Source organism: Alligator mississippiensis, chromosome 3 (genome assembly GCF_030867095.1).
Source record: "Alligator mississippiensis isolate rAllMis1 chromosome 3, rAllMis1, whole genome shotgun sequence".
Taxonomy (NCBI): domain Eukaryota; kingdom Metazoa; phylum Chordata; order Crocodylia; family Alligatoridae; genus Alligator; species Alligator mississippiensis.
The window spans coordinates 273,979,228-273,997,486 of record NC_081826.1 but is presented as its reverse complement, the minus strand read 5'-3'; the positions used below and the strand labels follow the sequence as shown (position 1 = coordinate 273,997,486).

Here is an 18,259-nt window from a genome sequence, read left to right as displayed (position 1 = left end):
TGCCTTCCTTCATACAGATGGTATTTGTTTACTCATCAGGCATGTGTCTAATAGATCAAGGAGCCATTGCCTTGCAAGGGGTCCTAGGTATTGTATCATCTCAGCGAGTATGTTGCCTACTCCCACTAACTTCCCATGTTTTAGTAGGCTTATGCTGACTGTCAATTCCTCTATAGTAAATGGATGGGTTAGGTCTTTAGATGGTTGCTTGTCAGACAGTATAATGCAGTGATGGTGTTCTCCAGTGTTTCTTTTACGTAAGCACTTCCCATTATTGAGAATGATGGTGCATGATAGATACCTCCCTGTGGTGCATCCTGGGCAGCTTCTGGAGGGTTATCTCCTAAAAGGCCAAATCTAGCAACCACTCCAAAGATCAACCAAATATCAATGTTTCAGTTAGCTGTGCACATGCTCATCTTATGGCAATTCCTTCTAGACTATATTTCTTTAGTTTGCTTATAAGAAATATATGGGATAGCATCACAAGTTTTACTAAAGATGAGATGCATTACATCAATTACTTCTCCTTATCCACCTGAACTAGTGTTCAGTAAACACCAGTCATCCCATGCACTGAATGAGGCAGGGTTATCAAGGGGGAAAAAAAAAAATAGGAAAAACAGGTAATATATATAATTAAGCCCCCCACATACTAAGAGAAAAGCACAAAGGAGCTGAATTAAGGTTCCATAAACAACCTTAACTCTGGAATTTCCTAACTTTCAAATGCTTGACTTTGCAACTTCACTGTTATTTTAAAGTAAGGTCTTATTGTTGTTATTATCCTGTATTTACATATAATGTGCGCAGTGGAGCCAGGATAACTCTATTATGGAAACAAAGACCAATTTGTATGTTTAGAAATCGATTCTGCCTTGGGCTTTTTGAATGTCTGTACTTAGCCTTGGAGCAGGGTCAGGCAAAGTCTGGCCCACTAAGTCTAATACCATAACCCTCACTAAGTAGCTTTACATGTTGTGCTGGGACTTGGCTCTAAGGCAGAGGTGTACAAAATGATGGATTCAGGCAGCAGACGGACTCTATCTCCCAGCAGCCCTTGCTTGCACAGCTGGAGCCGGTCTCCATGGAGACCCCAGCCACAGCTGGGCTGTGACAGTGCAAGGCTGGGGCTGCCATGGAGACCAGCCTCAGCTGTGCTGGTAGGGCGTGGGGCGTGGCAGGGGGCTGCTTCAGAGCTGCTAGGATCTTGCAGTGTGGGCAACTAGGTCGGGGCCAAGGTACAGCCCCAATCTGCAGCCTGCATGCTCCAGGCAGGGGCACTCAGGCAGCACAGTGGCTCTGCCCTGGCTCCTTGCAATGGTGACAGCGTGGTCCAGAGCCAGGGAAAACTTGTGATCTGCTGCCAGGGCATCCCTGCCCCGAGCCTGCAGATCACGCCTCTGCCCTGGCCCCAGACCAAGCTGCCCCCCACTGCAAGATCCCAGCAACTGCAGAGCAGGTCCCTGGCCTGCTGCGCACCCTGCTAGCGCAGCTGGGGCCGGTCTCCATGGCAACCCTAGCTTTGCACTATCACATCACAGCTGTGGCTGGGGTCTCCATGGAGACCGGCCCCAGCCATGAAGACAGGGGCTGCTTGGAAATGGAGTCCACTGGTGGCTGGATCTAGCCTGCAGGCTGGATTTTGCCCACCCCTAATTTAAGTCTAAGTACAGACATGCAAAAAGCCCGAGGCAGAATCGATCAAAGCTGTGTAGACTGGATTGGGAATGAACAGAACACACGTTCACCCTTCAGTGGTGGTGGGGGCAGGGGCATGCAGATGCTTGCACTGCCTGAGGCCAGAAGGCAGAGGGCACTCCCGCATGCCTCCCAGTGTGCTGGAAACCGCCAAAGGGCAACCAAGCGCAGCTGAGTGGGGTCATCCCTTACTGGATGTCAGGAACACATCCCCAATGTCTTGCTGTCACCATAGGCCCTCTCCCATGTCCAGCCCTAGGCTTCCGGAGTGGCATCCCTGTTGGCGGTGGCACAGGGGGTGGGCACTCTGCAGACAGAAGGATTGGGCCCCTCACAGCAACAGGGAGAGGGGGTGCAGGAATGGAGGCTTTGGCGGTCAGGCCGCAGCACCTCTGCCCAGTTGCAGCTCCTGGCTCAGCTAGCACACAGCCCAGAGTAGGCAGGGGGAGCAAACAGGGTGGCTTCCTGGCTTGGCTAGTGGGGTCCCTCTCTACAGCCCTGGGCCCCCCCCCCCAGCTGCTACCTTGGCCCCCTGCTGGAGCCCCCTGCCCCAGCCCTCCTAGAGCTCAGGTCTGCACAGCTGGGAGGCCTGCACAGCGAGAGCTTTTCCCTCTGTTACCTGGCTCAACTGGCCAGCAGGGCTCCTCTCCACAGACCTGTTCTCCTTCTAGCTGCTGCCTAGCTGCTGTGTGGGGAGTCTCCCAGCTGGGCAGATCTGAGCATTGAGGGGGTGGGGGTTGGGAGCAGGGGTTTCATCCCCTCCCCCTCCTGCCCGGTTCAGCTGACAGGTGCAGGCATGATGCAGGGTTTGGGAGCAGAGGCTTTGCTCCCTCAGTTCTGGGACAGCACAGGAGTGAGGCTGGCCTAGTACTTGGTCAGAGCAAATGAGCATGGGGGAGGCTAGTCCACCTGCCCTGCAAGGTAGGGTTGGGGGGCCTGCAAAGGAGCCTGGGATGCCTGAGGTAGCACCCTAAGTTGAGTCTGGAGGGGAATCTGGTTCAGAAGTTTGATAGATCAGTCTAAAATACACTGATTAAATCTGATACCGCATCGATCCAGGTCCATCTTAGACTGGATTCCACCATTTTTAAACCGGTCTATGTGCACTGAATTTCTATTCTGTTACAGGTTTAGATCAGTTTCCGATCACTTATGCCTATTAGTATAATGTCTATACCTAGCTTAAAACTTTAAATGAAAATTAAGGACATTCTCAATCAAATTAAATCAAATCTAAAGCACAACATACGGATCTCCAGCTCCTGATAAGTCTGTTCCATTTTCTTCATAATCTGGAAACAAATCTTCTCTTTCAAGCAACTCTTGATATTTCTCTTGATAATCTACAAACAGAAAAAAACCCCTTCGTTTAGTACATGAGCATTTCTCAGAGGTCTTAACATGAGAATGTACCTTAGAACAGAGCAAAAATAGTCTTTTAAACTAAAATCCAACTACATGGTCCAAGCACAGTCTTTTTATCAGGCATTGCAAACAAAACTGTCTATGCTGCATGACCTCCATTTCTGTTTTTGCGTGACTCTGCACTCACTTACCAAGTCAAGCAGGAAATTCATTTCTCCAGACAAGTATGACAATAATCACAAGGTCCCTGAAGAGGGTACAAAATGCTATGCCATAACTAGATGAAATAAGAGACCTTTTCCTACTAAGTGCAAAATAAATACAAAAATTTACAAAATACATTAGAGGATTTTTGACTGTTTGGATGAATGGCAATAGGCACTGGGGATGGATGCACCAAACTCCTCTAAGCTGAGCATGGGAAGCCAAGTCTGGGCTCTCCATTCCACAGGGAAAGTGCTTGAAGATATTTGCATTCTTTAAGTCTAGGGCAGGATAGAACCGTCTAAGTCTCCTGAGGATTACAAAAATAGTGAGTATATTTATCTCCATATGGTTTAAGCTTAAACCACAAATCTATACCAACTTACCTAAACAATCCTCTTTCTGTGCTACTCTTCTGAGAGAGTCAATTGGAAAAAAAAAAAAAGGAGTTTTGCCAATGAAAAATGTCTCCCCAATGTCTCCCCAAGACAAAACGTAAGGTGTTTGTTGTGGGAGACTCCCTCCTGAGGGGGACGGAGGGGCCAATCTGCCACCCTGACCCCTTAGCCCGGCAAGTCTGCTGCTTCCCAGGGGCCCGCATCCGGGACATTGCAGAGAGGATCCCCAAGCTCCTCAAACCCACAGACCGATATCCCATGCTCCTTATTCATGTGGGCACCAATGACACGGCTCGGAGCACTCCCAGCCAGGTCATGAGGCGCTACAGGGATTTGGGAGCGGGGCTTAAGGGTCTGGGGGCACAGGTGGTGTTCTCGTCAATCCTCCCAGTCTCAGGCTATGGGCTGAGAAGGGACAGGAGGATCTATGTGGTCAACCAAAGACTGCGGCACTGGTGTCATCAGGAAGGCTTTGGCTTTCATGACCACAGCCCGCTCTTTGGCGAGAGAGGCAGCGAGCTGCTGGGAAGAGATGGTCTCCACCTCTCTCCCCTAGGGAGGAGGCTCTTCTCAGCCAGACTGGCTGACCTGCTCCACCGGGCTTTAAACTAAGCCCGCTGGGGGACGGGGGGACGACCGCCACTGCTGGCCCGCTGAACAATCCTTGCAAAGCCAGCGGATCATGGCACTCAAGGGAGCCCGCCCCAGCCCCAGCCCTGGTAAAATCTGTGGGCAAGGAAGGAGCCCCCCAGGGGGCGCTTGCCTGCCTGTACACAAATGCCAGGAGCTTGGGGAATAAGCAGGAGGAGCTCATCCTCCTGCTCAGTGCAAACAATTACGATGTCATAGGGATCACGGAGACCTGGTGGGACTCCGCCCATGACTGGACCACGGGTATAGATGGCTATACCCTGTACAGGAGGGATCGTGTAGAGAAAAGGGGCGGGGGTGTAGCTCTCTATGTTAAGGAAAGCTACGCGTCCCTGCAAGCCGATATTGGCGACCAGGGTGGATGGCTGGAGACCCTCTGGGTTAAAATCCGTGGGGAACACGGCACAGGGGACACAATGGTGGGAGTCTATTACAGACCTCCCACCCAAAGTCCTGAGCTAGACCAGGAGTTTGCCCAGGAACTGGCTGAGGCAGCTTGCTCCAGGACCATGGTTGTCATGGGTGACTTCAATTACCCAGACATCTCGTGGGAGGATCGCTCAGCAAAATCTGAGCGGTCGCAGAGCTTCCTCTCGTGCGTGGATGACCTCTACCTGACTTAAGAAGTCTATGGGCCAATGAGAGGCAAAGCGCTGCTCGACCTGGTGCTGGCTACTGGGGAGGACCTAGTCGGCGACCTAGTGATCGATGGGAAGCTGGGTGACAGCGACCACGAGCTGATCACCTTCACCATCCACCGAAAAGCTGGCAAGTCGGTCAGCAACACGCAAGTCCTTGATTTCAGGAAAGCCGACTTTGACAAGCTCAGGAGGCTTGTCAGTGAGGCCCTAAGGGACTGTGACCGCAGGGAGAGGGGAGTTCAAGAAGAGTGGTTGCTCCTCAAGGGAGCGATCCTCAATGCACAAACTAAGTCTATTCCATCTTGGAGGAAAGGCAGCAAGAGGGCACAGCAGCCCCCCTGGCTCTCCAGGGACCTAGCAGACCTCCTGAGGCTAAAAAGAAAGGCCTACAAAGGATGGAGGATGGGAGTCACCTCCAAGGAGGATTATTCTGCACTGGTCCGGTCCTGTAGGGAGCAGACCAGGAAAGCCAAGGCTGCAACTGAACTCCAGCTAGCTTTGAGCATCAAGGACAATAAAAAGTCCTTTTTCAGATATGTGGGGAGCCGGAGGAAAAGCAGGGGCAACGTTGGACCCCTGCTGAACCAGATGGGGCAACTGACAACTGACGCCCAGGAAAAAGCCAACCTATTAAATAGGTACTTTGCGTCGGTCTTTCATCAGCCCCATGGGACGCCTGTGCCTGCTACAGGGCCGGGAAGTCCGGGTGAGGGTGATCCCCTGCCCTCCATTAATGCTGACTTTGTGAAGGAACATCTTGAGAAGCTGGATACCTTTCAAGTCAGCCGGCCCTGACAATCTTCACCCCAGGGTACTCAAGGAGCTGGCAAGCATCATAGCCCAGCCTCTAGCGCGGATCTTTGAAAACTCTTGGCGCTCTGGTGTAGTGCCCGAAGACTGGAAGAAGGCCAACGTGGTGCCTATCTTCAAGAAAGGGAGGAAAGTGGATCCGGCTAACTATAGGCCCATCAGCCTGACTTCTATCCCGGGGAAGATCTTAGAAAAGTTTATTAAGGAGGCCATCCTTAATGGACTGGCCAACGCCAACATCTTAAGGGATAGCCAGCACGGGTTTGTTGCGGGTAGGTCTTGCTTGACCAATCTCATTTCCTTCTACGACCAGGTGACCTATCACCTGGACAAGGGAGAAGAGATTGATGTCATATATCTTGACTTCAAAAAAGCCTTCGATCTGGTGTCCCATGATCGTCTCTTGGAGAAACTGGCCAATTGTCGCCTTGGGTCCCCCACGATCCACTGGCTGGAAAATTGGCTCCGGGGTCGGACCCAGAGGGTAGTAATTGATGGAAGTCACTCATCGTGGTGTCTTGTGACCAGTGGGGTCCCCCAGGGCTCTGTCCTTGGACCCATACTGTTCAACATCTTCATTAACGATGTGGACACTGGAGTCAGAAGCGGACTGGCCATGTTCGCCGATGACACTAAACTTTGGGGAAAAGCATCCACGCCAGAAGATAGGCGGGTGATCCAGGCTGACCTGGACAGGCTCAGCAAGTGGGCGGATGAGAATCTGATGGTGTTCAAAGCCGATAAATGCAAGGTTCTCCACCTTGGGAAAAAAAACCCGCAGCATCCTTATAGGCTCGGCAGTGCTATGTTGGTTAGCACTATGGAAGAAAGAGACTTGGGGGTCATCATTGACCACAAGATGAACATGAGCCTGCAATGCGATGCTGCTGCTAGTAAAGCGACCAAAACACTGGCTTGCATCCATAGATGCTTCTCAAGCAAATCCCGGGACGTCATTCTCCCCCTGTACTCGGCCTTAGTGAGGCCGCAGCTGGAGTACTGCGTCCAGTTTTGGGCTCCACAATTCAAAAAGGATGTGGAGAAGCTTGAGAGAGTCCAGAGAAGAGCCACGCGCATGATCAGGGGTCAGGGAAGCAGACCCTACGATGACAGGCTGAGAGCCCTGGGGCTCTTTAGCCTGGAAAAGCGCAGGCTCAGGGGTGATCTGATGGCCACCTACAAGTTTATCAGGGGTGATCACCAGTATCTGGGGGAACGTTTGTTCACCAGAGCGCCCCAAGGGATGACGAGGACGAATGGTCACAAACTACTACAAGATCGTTTCAGGCTGGACATAAGGAAGAATTTCTTTACTGTCCGAGCCCCCAAGGTCTGGAACAGCCTGCCGCCGGAGGTTGTTCAAGCGCCTTCATTGAACACCTTCAAGATGAAACTGGATGCTTATCTTGCTGGGATCCTATGACCCCAGCTGACGTCCTGCCCTTTGGGCGGGGGGCTGGACTCGATGATCTTCCGAGGTCCCTTCCAGCCCTAATGTCTATGAAATCTATGAAAAGAAACAAACCAAGACTTGAAGCTACAGCTACCCATTGCAGGGGTCCATGGAAAACAACAAGAGTTTTGTCTGACTGGTTGGTTCATCTCTCTTTCTGAGAGACGTGTCTGCCCAAGCCATGGTGGCCTCTTTCTATCAATTTAGTTTTTCTTCTGTGTTAAATTTTCCAATTGGAAGCAGAGTATTCACTCCACACACTTCCATAGAGCTTAGACCTGAAGAACAGACATTTCGGTAATTCTTTTTATGAAATGGCTCATTTTGGAAAGTGATGTTATCCTGGAGGTGAAATTCTCTATAAAGAAATCTGCTACATGAACTACACCATCTCCTGTAAGAACTAATGAATAAAGGACTTTTGAACATAAGGTTACCCAAGAGCGAAAGTTCAGGAGGCAGTTAACTCAAGAGGGCATACTATAAGAAAAAGTACAGAGGATGACAGATCACATCACAGGGGAAAGCTACTAATAAATTTAGGAGGTGAGAATTAGGAGCACGCATAATACAGAAATGTTTCTTTTACCTCCAACAGCTGAGAAACAGAAAAACAGCATAGCAGAATCAGCCAGCTATCCTCCTTTAAAAGGGGCAGTGATGTCCAAAGAGCTTTGTTTTTTTCTTTAGTCCCTGTTTGCTGGGTAGTAGGAAGATTCATACACTTCTGATAACAGGGCATCAATATTATTTGCCATTTATATGACCTTATTTTAAATCTTTGTGCTTATTTGGACAGGGCCTAGCTATAGTTTCATGAAAATGAAAGCTAGAGGCCTACCTGGGTCTGCAGCAGTGAAAGGAACACCCTCAGAGGTATAAAATGTTGGCTCGTTCTAAAATAAAAAATTGACACAAATTATCCACGTTTATAAAAACCTGAAAGTTATATTAATAGACTTCACTACTTCCAGAATATTCATTACTGTTAAGAATACCTGTTTCCTTATTAACATATATTAACCTGAACAACTGATGTTTCTGAATGTATTCATACCATGAAATAGTTGGGGTCATTTTCCGGCGTTGCTTCCCTATACGTCGAGGTTACATGAACTCTACCCCAGTTACTTGACCGCAGTTCTACAAGTTTCAGAAGCATCTGCTTTACATCTCTGCAACAGATAAAAGCACCAAGACTGCTTAATACTCTACAGAAAATACTTCCTATAAAAATGTAAACTCAAAGCTTCTGTAATGTTGTGCATGCTGGCTATATAAGTTAAAGTACATTAAAATAATGTAACAGAGATTTGTAGCTAATAGCAAGAGAAACAGTAAGACAACAACACTTCAGTAGCTAACAACTCTATTTTAAGTCCCTGAGTATCTATGCAACTGCATTTGTGATAGAATAATTTGCTCTGAAGGAACAAATACTTAAGCTTGTTTAACACAGCATTGTTATGCAATCAATCACTTCAATTAGTTACGCAAATATGTAAGAAAATGACATTTAATTTCGGGGAGACTGGGATTTACCATTACAATTTTACAAAAATCCAGGCCCAAATACACAACATAATATAAATACCATATTTTCTCATACACTACCCATACCATTCACCCAAAAATCAACCCCCCAAAACTAAGGTGCATGAACTGGGGAAGCTGTTTTCTTCACTGGAAAAGCAGCAAGCCTAGAGACACTGTATACCAGGCTTGTCCAACATGCGGCCCGTGGGCTGCCATGCGGCCTGCCAAGCCATTTTCTGAGGCCCACGGTGCTGCGACGGGAAACTAAAGTAAACACTGTTTACTTTCATTCCCACCCCTTGTCCGTCCCCCAGCCCCTCAGCAGCTTCCTAATGGCTGCTGAAGGGCTGGGGAAGGGACAAGGTTCCCACACGGACCGTGTCAACTTGATGTTGCCAATGTGATGCAGCTCCTCCCCTCCCCCCTCATTTGATGGTGTCCCTTCCTTGGCCCACCCCTCCCTTCCTCATGTGCATGCCGGCCCTGCCCTGCGCCAGTCCCCACTGGCTATGTGGGCTGGAGCAGGTTGCGGTGCAGTGGGCGGGCAGGTGCAGGGGGCGTGGATGCTGGCTTGGAGGGATGCTGCGGCCAGGCCTGCAGGAGATGCTGCTGCCGCAGCTGCTGTGGCTGTCGGGGTGGGAAACCAGTGCTGCTCCCGCCTTCCTGCATCCCCCCATGCCCGTAGACATTGTGTTGGGGGTGGTGAGTTGCGGGCCCCAGGGAGGGAGGGACCCCTGCCGCTTGGGCTCAGGCTGCTCCGGGGGAGAGGGAGCAGGGGGGGTGTCCCTGAACCCCCCCGTAGAGTCCCCACGTCCCCCTGGATGCTGAGCCCAAGCACGCAGATGTGGGAGCATCCTCGAGGCTGCCCACGTGGCAGGGAGGACACAGTGGGGTCAGGAGGCACCCCTTGACTCCTGCGCCCCCAGGCCGTGGCCGGTCTAGACAGGCTGCGCGAAGGCCTGCTCCTGCCAGTCCACTGGGTGCTAACAAGTTCATGACCCGGCCCCACATTCAAAAAGATTGGGCACCCCTGCTGTATACCATGCAGCTACCAAGATAGCAGAGTCCTGTGTTAACCCTTTCACAGCCATAGGTATTGCCTGAGCACTGTAACGTGTGCCTGAAGCAGCAAGTGAACTACTTGAGGAGGCCTGTGATGCAGAAATGCCACTTTTTTTTTTTTTTTTACAGGACCTTGTATATAAATAACTACTTACAGCATAGGATTAATACTCTTGCTACTACCTTTGCAACTTTCTGGGGCTTAAGCTTGTGTGACATACATTAAATACACCTAGGAACATAGAATAAATTTGGCATTGCAGGAGACAGTCCGCCACACAACCAAGTTCCTGATGCCATATTTCTTAGACACTACATCTTTTTAGGAGGACTTATTCTGTCAGTAAGACATGACTGGGAAAATGACAGACAGACAGACTTATGGGGAAAAAAACATATGGGAAAAACCACCCCAAAAACTGAAACCAAAACAAAAACAAAAAATCAAACCAAAAAAACAAGGTATGTTTTTCTTAGGGGCATATGTGTTAGAATATAGTACAACATGTACTTGATTTTAAGATAAGCCCCTCACCCCCCAATTTAACACGAGGAAAAAAGCCCCTTGCCTTAGAATCATGTATGAGGGGCGGAGGGAGGATGTGGGGGGGAGAAGTAGGGTTGCCAACCCTCCTGGATTGGCTGAGAGTCTACCAGCATCAGCACTGATCTCCTGATGTCTACTAAAAGCAATCCGGGAGATTTCAATAGGATATTTTAAGAAAAATGAAATTAACAACATTATGTCATGTTCGAACCCACACCTCTGCACCCTGCCGACTCACTCTCTCCTCCCCCCGACTTCTGCACCCTGGCAACTCTCTCCTTCCTTCCCTCTCTCCCCCCCACACCTGACACACATCCTCTGCTCAAGCAGGGGGCAAGCTGTTTAAGCTCCCCACACCACCTGCTCCCCAACTGCCGGCCCCCCTGCAGCGGTGGTAGGGCATGAATTAAAAAAATACAACCTCCCAATAATTAAATTATATATGCACTGAAAGTTATAATCAATTTATAATTTTTTCCATTAATAGAATTTAATGATTGGGTATTGGAGATTTTAAATTTAGGGTAGTCTTAGGTTGGAGTAGATATGGTAGTTCAAAACTATATGTTTTACAGCTTAAATGCATTTTATATAATTTTATGTACAACAACAAATGACAAAGTTGCTTCTCTAATTTAGGCTAAGCACCCACTCAGAAATAGGAAAATATGAAAAAAAAATGCTAAATTTAATAAGCTATATGGTTAATGCCTGTACTATTTCATCATTAACATTCTTTCCAGCTATCTACTGTTGTCAAAGTTTGGCAGATCTTCCTCAAATTTTGGTTAATCAAACCATCATTCTGAAATTCTAGCAACAGGGACTTCCCTTAGTCATTCCTTGTCAGGAAGATATGGTAGTTAAAATTCGGTCCATGAAATGTCTGACAGCAATAGAAAAAAAAAAAAGTAATATCTCTCAGCTTGTTACTTTGAAAAAAATATCCATGAACCCAGAGAATGATAAAACATTAAAAAGTAATATCTCATAAATTATTTCAAGTGAATGCTGATAATAAACAAAATACATAGTAGATACTTCTTTAGATTTACAGACACCCAAGAGCCATAGTCTTTTGGTGGGTGGAATAAAAATTCTATCCATGTTCAGGTGGTCACTTAACTTGATATTTCTCCTAGCAGTCCTTATACAATAGGAAATGCTTTTCACGTCGAAGTAGCCCATGAAATCCTGAAGATACAAAGACGTGTTCTATTCTGCGGTGTACTCTCAGATACATATTTCTTCACCAGGTTGGATGCAGAGAAATGGCTTTTTTACCACTTCTCAATTATAATCAATAGGGTACCAAAGGCATCTGCTCCCCTCCCCCAAATAGTTCAGTAGATTAACAGTTTATATAAAATAGAAAATAACTCAATTTTGAAGCGGCAGATCAAGAAAAGAGCACAGGGTAGGAAGCAGAAAGAAGAGCAGCATATCAGGCAGGGGAAGGGGATCAGTGGTAGTTAGAGGAAGTGGGAGGCTAATGTGCGTCACACCTGACAAAAAGATTGGCCCCCAGTGTGCTAGAGAAAGTGAGTCACTCACACAATGCCATTTTTCAGCATGTTATATGCAATATCCTGCTCTAGCTAGAATAAAACGTTAATTTATAAAAGTGGTAGAGAATATCCTTCTCTGACACTTTATAAAATTACTTCTACCTATGCATTCTTTTATCTTAATACAAAGCAGTTCAATTTAGAAGCGTTACTGTTTCAAATTTGGAATATGAGAACAAAGGTCAACAGCATATGAACAATATGCAACATTTATTTCCTATTCTGTTTTAATTTACCAAATACATGTAGTATATACATTTTACCAAAGTAGATTTTTTTAAACAAAACCCAAGAAATACTGATAACTAAGTTTCTTCAATAAATGCAAAAATTAAAGCATTTACTAGAGAACATAAGTTATAAAAACAAGGATATTAACACTTATGATTAAGCTTGTATTGGTAGCTTAAAAATGTGTCACTGAATAAACATAAAAACCCCTATTTATTCCGAAACAAATTTTGTAACATGGAAATACCGTACAAATACTAATTTTTAGCTTGTAAGAACAAAGACCTGTTAAGATTCCTCAAACTGATTTCTTCACATTGATTCTATTTAGATTTTTACTGTACTTGGTTTCACAATCCCAAAAAAACAGGAGGGAACCCCCAACCCCCCCCCCCCCCCCAAACTTACACATGAATAAGAAAAGCAATACAACATAATGAACAGCTAATTGTCCTTCCCACCTGCTGCAATGTGCATCCAAGACAACATTTTCAATCCTCTGAATCATTTCATCCATATCAGTCTTTCCTTTTTCTTTCCATGCATCTTCTAAAACTGACCCTGTCAACTGAACAATACACATTATTAACAAACATTTAGTTAACTATGAAAAACTATGGAAAAGCAGAGTTAAGCTGTCATGGCACATTTTGATGCATTATTTTGTTCTCTGAAAAGAAAACCTAATAACTTATTTCTTCCATATTTCTTCAGTTTCGTAACATGAGACTTCATAAATGGATGCATTCTTATTAGGCAGGTCACAAACCACTGATTTGTGCTAGTCACCAAGGATCATCCAGCATTTACATTGCCAAGTTAACAACAGACCCTTCCCTCCTCATGCAAAACTCTAGAACTCTTGGTTCAGGAAACAGGGGTGTAGGTTGTAGCCGTGTTGGTCTAAGGACATAGGCAGACAAGGTTTCTTGGGTGAATCTGATATCTTTTATTAGACCAACCCAAATAGTTGGAAAATAATTATTAAGCAAGCTTTCAGGTTCAAAAACCCTTCGTCAGGCTAAGGAAGTTACAGCAGTTGGTATGTGCTCTTCCTGGATGAAATGAAAAGTAAAGAAGCCAGCGGCTGGGCTGGTATGCATACAAGACAGGTAGTCAGTGAAAATGTAGACTGAGGAGTCAATGGGTGAGAGACGGGGGGGGGGAGGGGGAGAGAGAGAGAGAGAAAGAAGGGGGATGAAAGTGGAGAGATACCTGGGGAGTCAGATGTCAGGCAGGTTATAATGTGTCATAAATCCAATGTCTATATTTAGTCCATGATTTTTAGTATCCAGGAGGTTGATGAAGTGGAGTTCATAGGCTCATCTCTAGGAAGTGTTTTGTAGGTTTCCTTTGAGGATCAGGACTGAGAGATTGGGGACAGAGTGGTTTTCTTGTGAGAAATGTGCCCCCACCGGTAATTGGGTATTTCTGTCTTTGATAGATTTTCGGTGTGCATTCATTCTGGTGCGCAGTTGTTGTTTGGTCTCTGGAGGTGGCAGCTGTAATATACCTCATCCAACGCACCAAATGCCCTGATGGAAAATACGTAGGAGAGACCAAACAACAACTGCGCACCAGAATGAACGCACACCAGAAATCTATCAAAGACAGAAATACCCAATTACCGGTGGGGGCACATTTCTCACAGGAGGGCCATTCTCTCTCCAGTCTCTGAGTCCTGATCCTCAAAGGAAACCTACAAAACACTTCCCAGAGATGAGCCTATGAACTCCACTTCATCAACCTCCTGGATACTAAAAATCATGGACTAAATATAGACATTGGATTTATGACACATTATAACCTGCCTGACATCTGACTCCCCAGGTATCTCTCCACTTTCACCCCCCCCAATCTCTCACCCATTGACTCCTCAATCTACATTTTCACTGACTACCTGTCTTGTATGTATACCAGCCCAGCCCTTGGTTTCTTTACTTTTCATTCCATCCAGGAAGAGCACATACCAACTGCTGTAACTTCCTTAGCTCGACAAAGGGTTTTTGAACCAGAAAGCTTGCTTAATAATTATTTTCCAACTATTTGGGTTGGTTCAATAAAAGATATCAGATTCACCCAAGGAACCTTGTCTGCCTTGGTTCAGGAAAGATACCTTCTATTGGACCAAACTAAGACATCACAAAAAAATTATTTTCCTGCAAGCTTTTGGGCACATGCACCCTTCCTCAGGCTCAAGGAAAATAAAAGATGGTAAAAAGTCCCCATAGGTAGAAAATAAACTTCATTTTGCACAGAGGAAGCTGAAGGTGGAAGTCTGTTCCTTTGGGTCCATGAGAGTGTCTTTGTGAGTTGCTCTTTGATATGCAGATAAGGCAGGATAACTTCTCTGGTGATGTTAGACGGCAGAAAGGCAGGGAGGTGTAGAAATCTTTCTTGCTGTTCATTTATTAAGTTCTAGAGTTTTTCATTTCTTTTGGTGTTAGACCAACACGGCTACCAAATACATCCCTGAAACATGGAAGATGCCGAATTTTAGCTGATTCTGGATTTAAACTTCATTGCTGAACAATAAGAAAGATTTCTACGTCTCCCTGCCTTTCTGCCATCTGACACTACCAGGGAAGGAATCCTGCCTTATCTGCACATCAAAGAGCAACTCACAACTCATGGACCCAGAGGAACAGACTTCCACCTTCAGTTTCCTCTGTGCAAAATGAAGTTTATTTTCTACCTATGGGGCCTTTTTACCGTCTTTCAGTTTCATAGCAGCTAAGGTCAGGAGGGACCTGAACAGATCATCTAACCTGACCCCCTGCCACAGGCAGGAATGAATGCTGGGTTCACAAGACCCCAGACAGGTGATCATCTAACCTCTTTTTGAATTTGCCCAAGGTAGGGGTGAAGACCACTTCCCTAGGAAGCTGGTTCCAGATTCTGGCCATCCTAACTGTAAAATACTGCCTTCTGATCTCTAACCTAAACCTATTCTCCATCAGCTTATTCCCATTGTTCCTTGTCTCCCCAGCTGGGGAGAATAGGGCTCTTCCTATTTGTTGATGATCTCCCCTGATGAGTTTGTAGGAGTTTGAGTCTTTAATTTTCCCTGAACCTGAGGAAGGGCACGTGTGCCTGAAAGCTTGCAGAAAAAGATATACATTTTTTTGCAATTTCTGAGTTGGTCTTATAAAAAGGTATAATCTCTGAACAAAGAGTACTAGAGTTTTGCGTTTCTTTTTGTCTCAGACCAATATGGCTACCAAATACACCGCTTTCCTGTTCATACATTTACAATTCTTCAGTATATTCTAATATGCATACAAAGGGTTTACTTGGCAAGCAGAAAACTTATACACCTAGTAATCAGCTTTTCCCGCCAGCCTGTCAGCCAACAGGTGGCAGCAAGAGCCTTATTCTGTTCAGCAGAGGTAAAGAAACTGCTGGTAGACAGGAGGATTCTGTTGCCACAGGATAACTTAAGTGCAGATGTTCTGTCAGCAAAACTTCTCCTGGTGGCAGAAACTCCTTTCTGCTCCACCCATCTGTGCTAACGCTAAGCAAAATTTTGTACTGTGTGGTAGAGTCTGCTTAGGCTACAGCACAGGCAAAGGAGATGAACGGCTGAAGTAAATGCCAAGGACAAGCATACCGCTTCAAGAACTCGGAATTACAATCAACCTTAAGGTGTTCATTGGCAGGCCTATGCCCAGCAATTCAGGACAGAAAAAAAAGCCAGGCACACTAAATTAATTTCAAGTGGACCATTTCACGTAGAAATTAGCAAAATTAGGCAAAGTGTGCCAGCCATTTTTCTATTTACCAAACCCTTCAGATGTTTTTAAAATGTACAGGAGAAATATAAATGTAGTTTGTGTCATTTGCACTTTATGAAGCAAGGGCACTTCTAGAGCCCCAACTCAATCATGAGCAAAGCAAGCAGGGTCTGGCAGAAGTACCCAAGGCCAAAGGACCAATATATAGCTCCCTGGTAATGCTCCCACTACCAGTCCATACAGTTAAGCAATGGGGCCCAACCTTTTTAGCAAATGTGTCACAAATTAGCCCCTCACATTCCACATGCTGTTCTAATCCCCATCCCTTTCTCCTGTCCCATCTGCTGCCCTGTTTCCTGCTTACTGCCTTCTCCTTTGTACTTTATCTGCCACTGTGCTGCCTGCCCCTTCCCTGACCTGCTGCAGGACATAGACAGAGGCTGCCTGTGCCAGTTATGGTACACATACCATACACTGGCCACCCCTGCTGTATAGCCTTTGGCCACAGTTTTTGAGCAATGCCACTAGAATCTAGGAAGTGTGACAGATAGCACAGCAAAGACCTTTACATGCACATCATGCAGACTAATCAAAAGATTTATCAAGCAATCAGGAATTGTATGACCAGACAGGCTGGGGATTACATAAGAATCCAAACAGCCAGGCTGAAACTGATGCTACGGCGAGCCGTCTCAGTGGCTAGTATAGTACTGCTGTGGTGGAAAGTTTCTACAGATGCTATATTACACTACAACTCCATGGCAAGATTTAAAATTATTTTTTCCAAGTACCATCTGTCTTCCACCATGCTTGGCAAACCTAAAGCCCCTGTTTGCGACTGAGCCCCTTCTTCTAGCATTCTCAGAGTGACACCCATACCAGATGCTTAAAGCTCTAATTTTATTACTCTTTGTTATTTAACAAAATAACCATAAGCCATACTTGCCACCCACTTCGCATTTCCCAGTTTGAGCTACTTCCTACTTGCTCCTCCATCCATGTGCTAACTGCCTTCCTCAGCATCCTGGCTCTCAAGATGCTGACACTATGTGGGTCAACAATAGTCAAACAACCCTAACCAGATCTTGAATGAGGACTCTGCCAGCTTTTCAGATTTCTCCACAACTGAGACACAAAAGACACTTTAAACACCTGAACAAACATCCTGATTTTTCAGAAGTGCTGTGCAGGAGTTCAGCGCCTTTGAACAAGGCTTCTTATGTACCAAAATACACATTTAGAAACCTCATCAAAGAAACCCATATAAGAAAACATTGGCAAATGTTTATTAGGCAATGATCAAATGTTAGAAGGACTATAAAAGACTGAAATCTGGGTCTGGTCGATATATAAATAAGCAAATATTTTTTAAACACTGTGAAATACAAGTACATTTGCAGTTAAGTTTACTAGTATTTTTTTTTTTTTTAATAGAAAATGTGACACAGGGGGACTTAGGTATTTTTTCAAGCTCTCAAAATGCTGAAGATTTCCTGATCAAAAAAGAGCAAGATCTAGGGGTGCACCAACAGAGATTTTTGGGGCCGATAACGATAGCCGATATTTAAGGAGACATATCGGCCAATACCAATCCGATATCCAATACAGCTGCCTCCAGCTGGTAAGTCCAGTGTAGTGGAAGAGAGGAGGGGAGGAAAGGGGCGTGGGGCGGGGCAGATCAACACCCCCCACGATGAGGTAGGGGACAGGGGCAGGTGTTGCCCAGGCAGGGCAGGGCAGGGGGAGGGAAGGGAGGGGGAGAGTGCAGAGCCTTAGCTCATATGGTGGGGGGCAGCTCCCACTGCTGCTTGCACTCTGGGAGAGCATTGGGGGGGGGGGTGCCCCCTGGATCCACGCAGGGCGGGCTGAGGGCAGGGCTGCATGGGGCTTTTCTCAGTGGGGGTTGGGCTTGGAGGAGGTGCCAGTGCTGCTGGGAGGATGCTGCATCTACCCAAATTTTGCTGAAATGTGGTTTTCAGCACTCTATTGTATTCTGTAAAAAATAGAATCCCGATTATTAAAATCTTCCTACCTTTAGTAACTTTACTGCACAGATCAAATTATTGTCCACAGGATTAGAAAAAAGTGCATTTAGTAATTCCCGCAGGCCAACCTGAAGAATCTCAGCTCGTGTTACCTGTCCTTTTGTTCCCTTAATCTGCAAAAGATCATAAATAGTTTTCTGAGAAAACAGATTAGAATAATTTCATAAATTTGTTCTCAAGATTTCCCTCTTCTATTCTGTAGTTTGTTTTGTGATACATGAAGTAGATTGGCTTTACAGGTACAGGACATACAGGTAATACTGTAAATAAAAGATTTTTAGAAGCTCCCGAAGTATTTTTCAGATAAAATTTG

The 18,259-nt window shown here is 46.0% G+C and overlaps 1 protein-coding gene across 2 annotated transcripts in view; it reads right to left on the bottom strand.

The window, feature by feature from the left end:
* The window catches only part of PAIP1 (poly(A) binding protein interacting protein 1), a 49,187-nt gene that overhangs the window by 7,178 nt on the left and 23,750 nt on the right, over nucleotides 1-18,259 (bottom strand). For both annotated transcript variants that reach the window (XM_059725195.1, XM_059725196.1), the window contains exons 6-10: nucleotides 17,934-18,059; nucleotides 12,629-12,735; nucleotides 8,281-8,398; nucleotides 8,065-8,119; nucleotides 2,951-3,044 (exon numbers count right to left, since the gene is read on the bottom strand). In XM_059725195.1, the coding sequence (XP_059581178.1) occupies nucleotides 2,951-3,044; nucleotides 8,065-8,119; nucleotides 8,281-8,398; nucleotides 12,629-12,735; nucleotides 17,934-18,059 (500 nt within the window). The remainder of the gene's footprint in view (nucleotides 1-2,950; nucleotides 3,045-8,064; nucleotides 8,120-8,280; nucleotides 8,399-12,628; nucleotides 12,736-17,933; nucleotides 18,060-18,259) is intronic.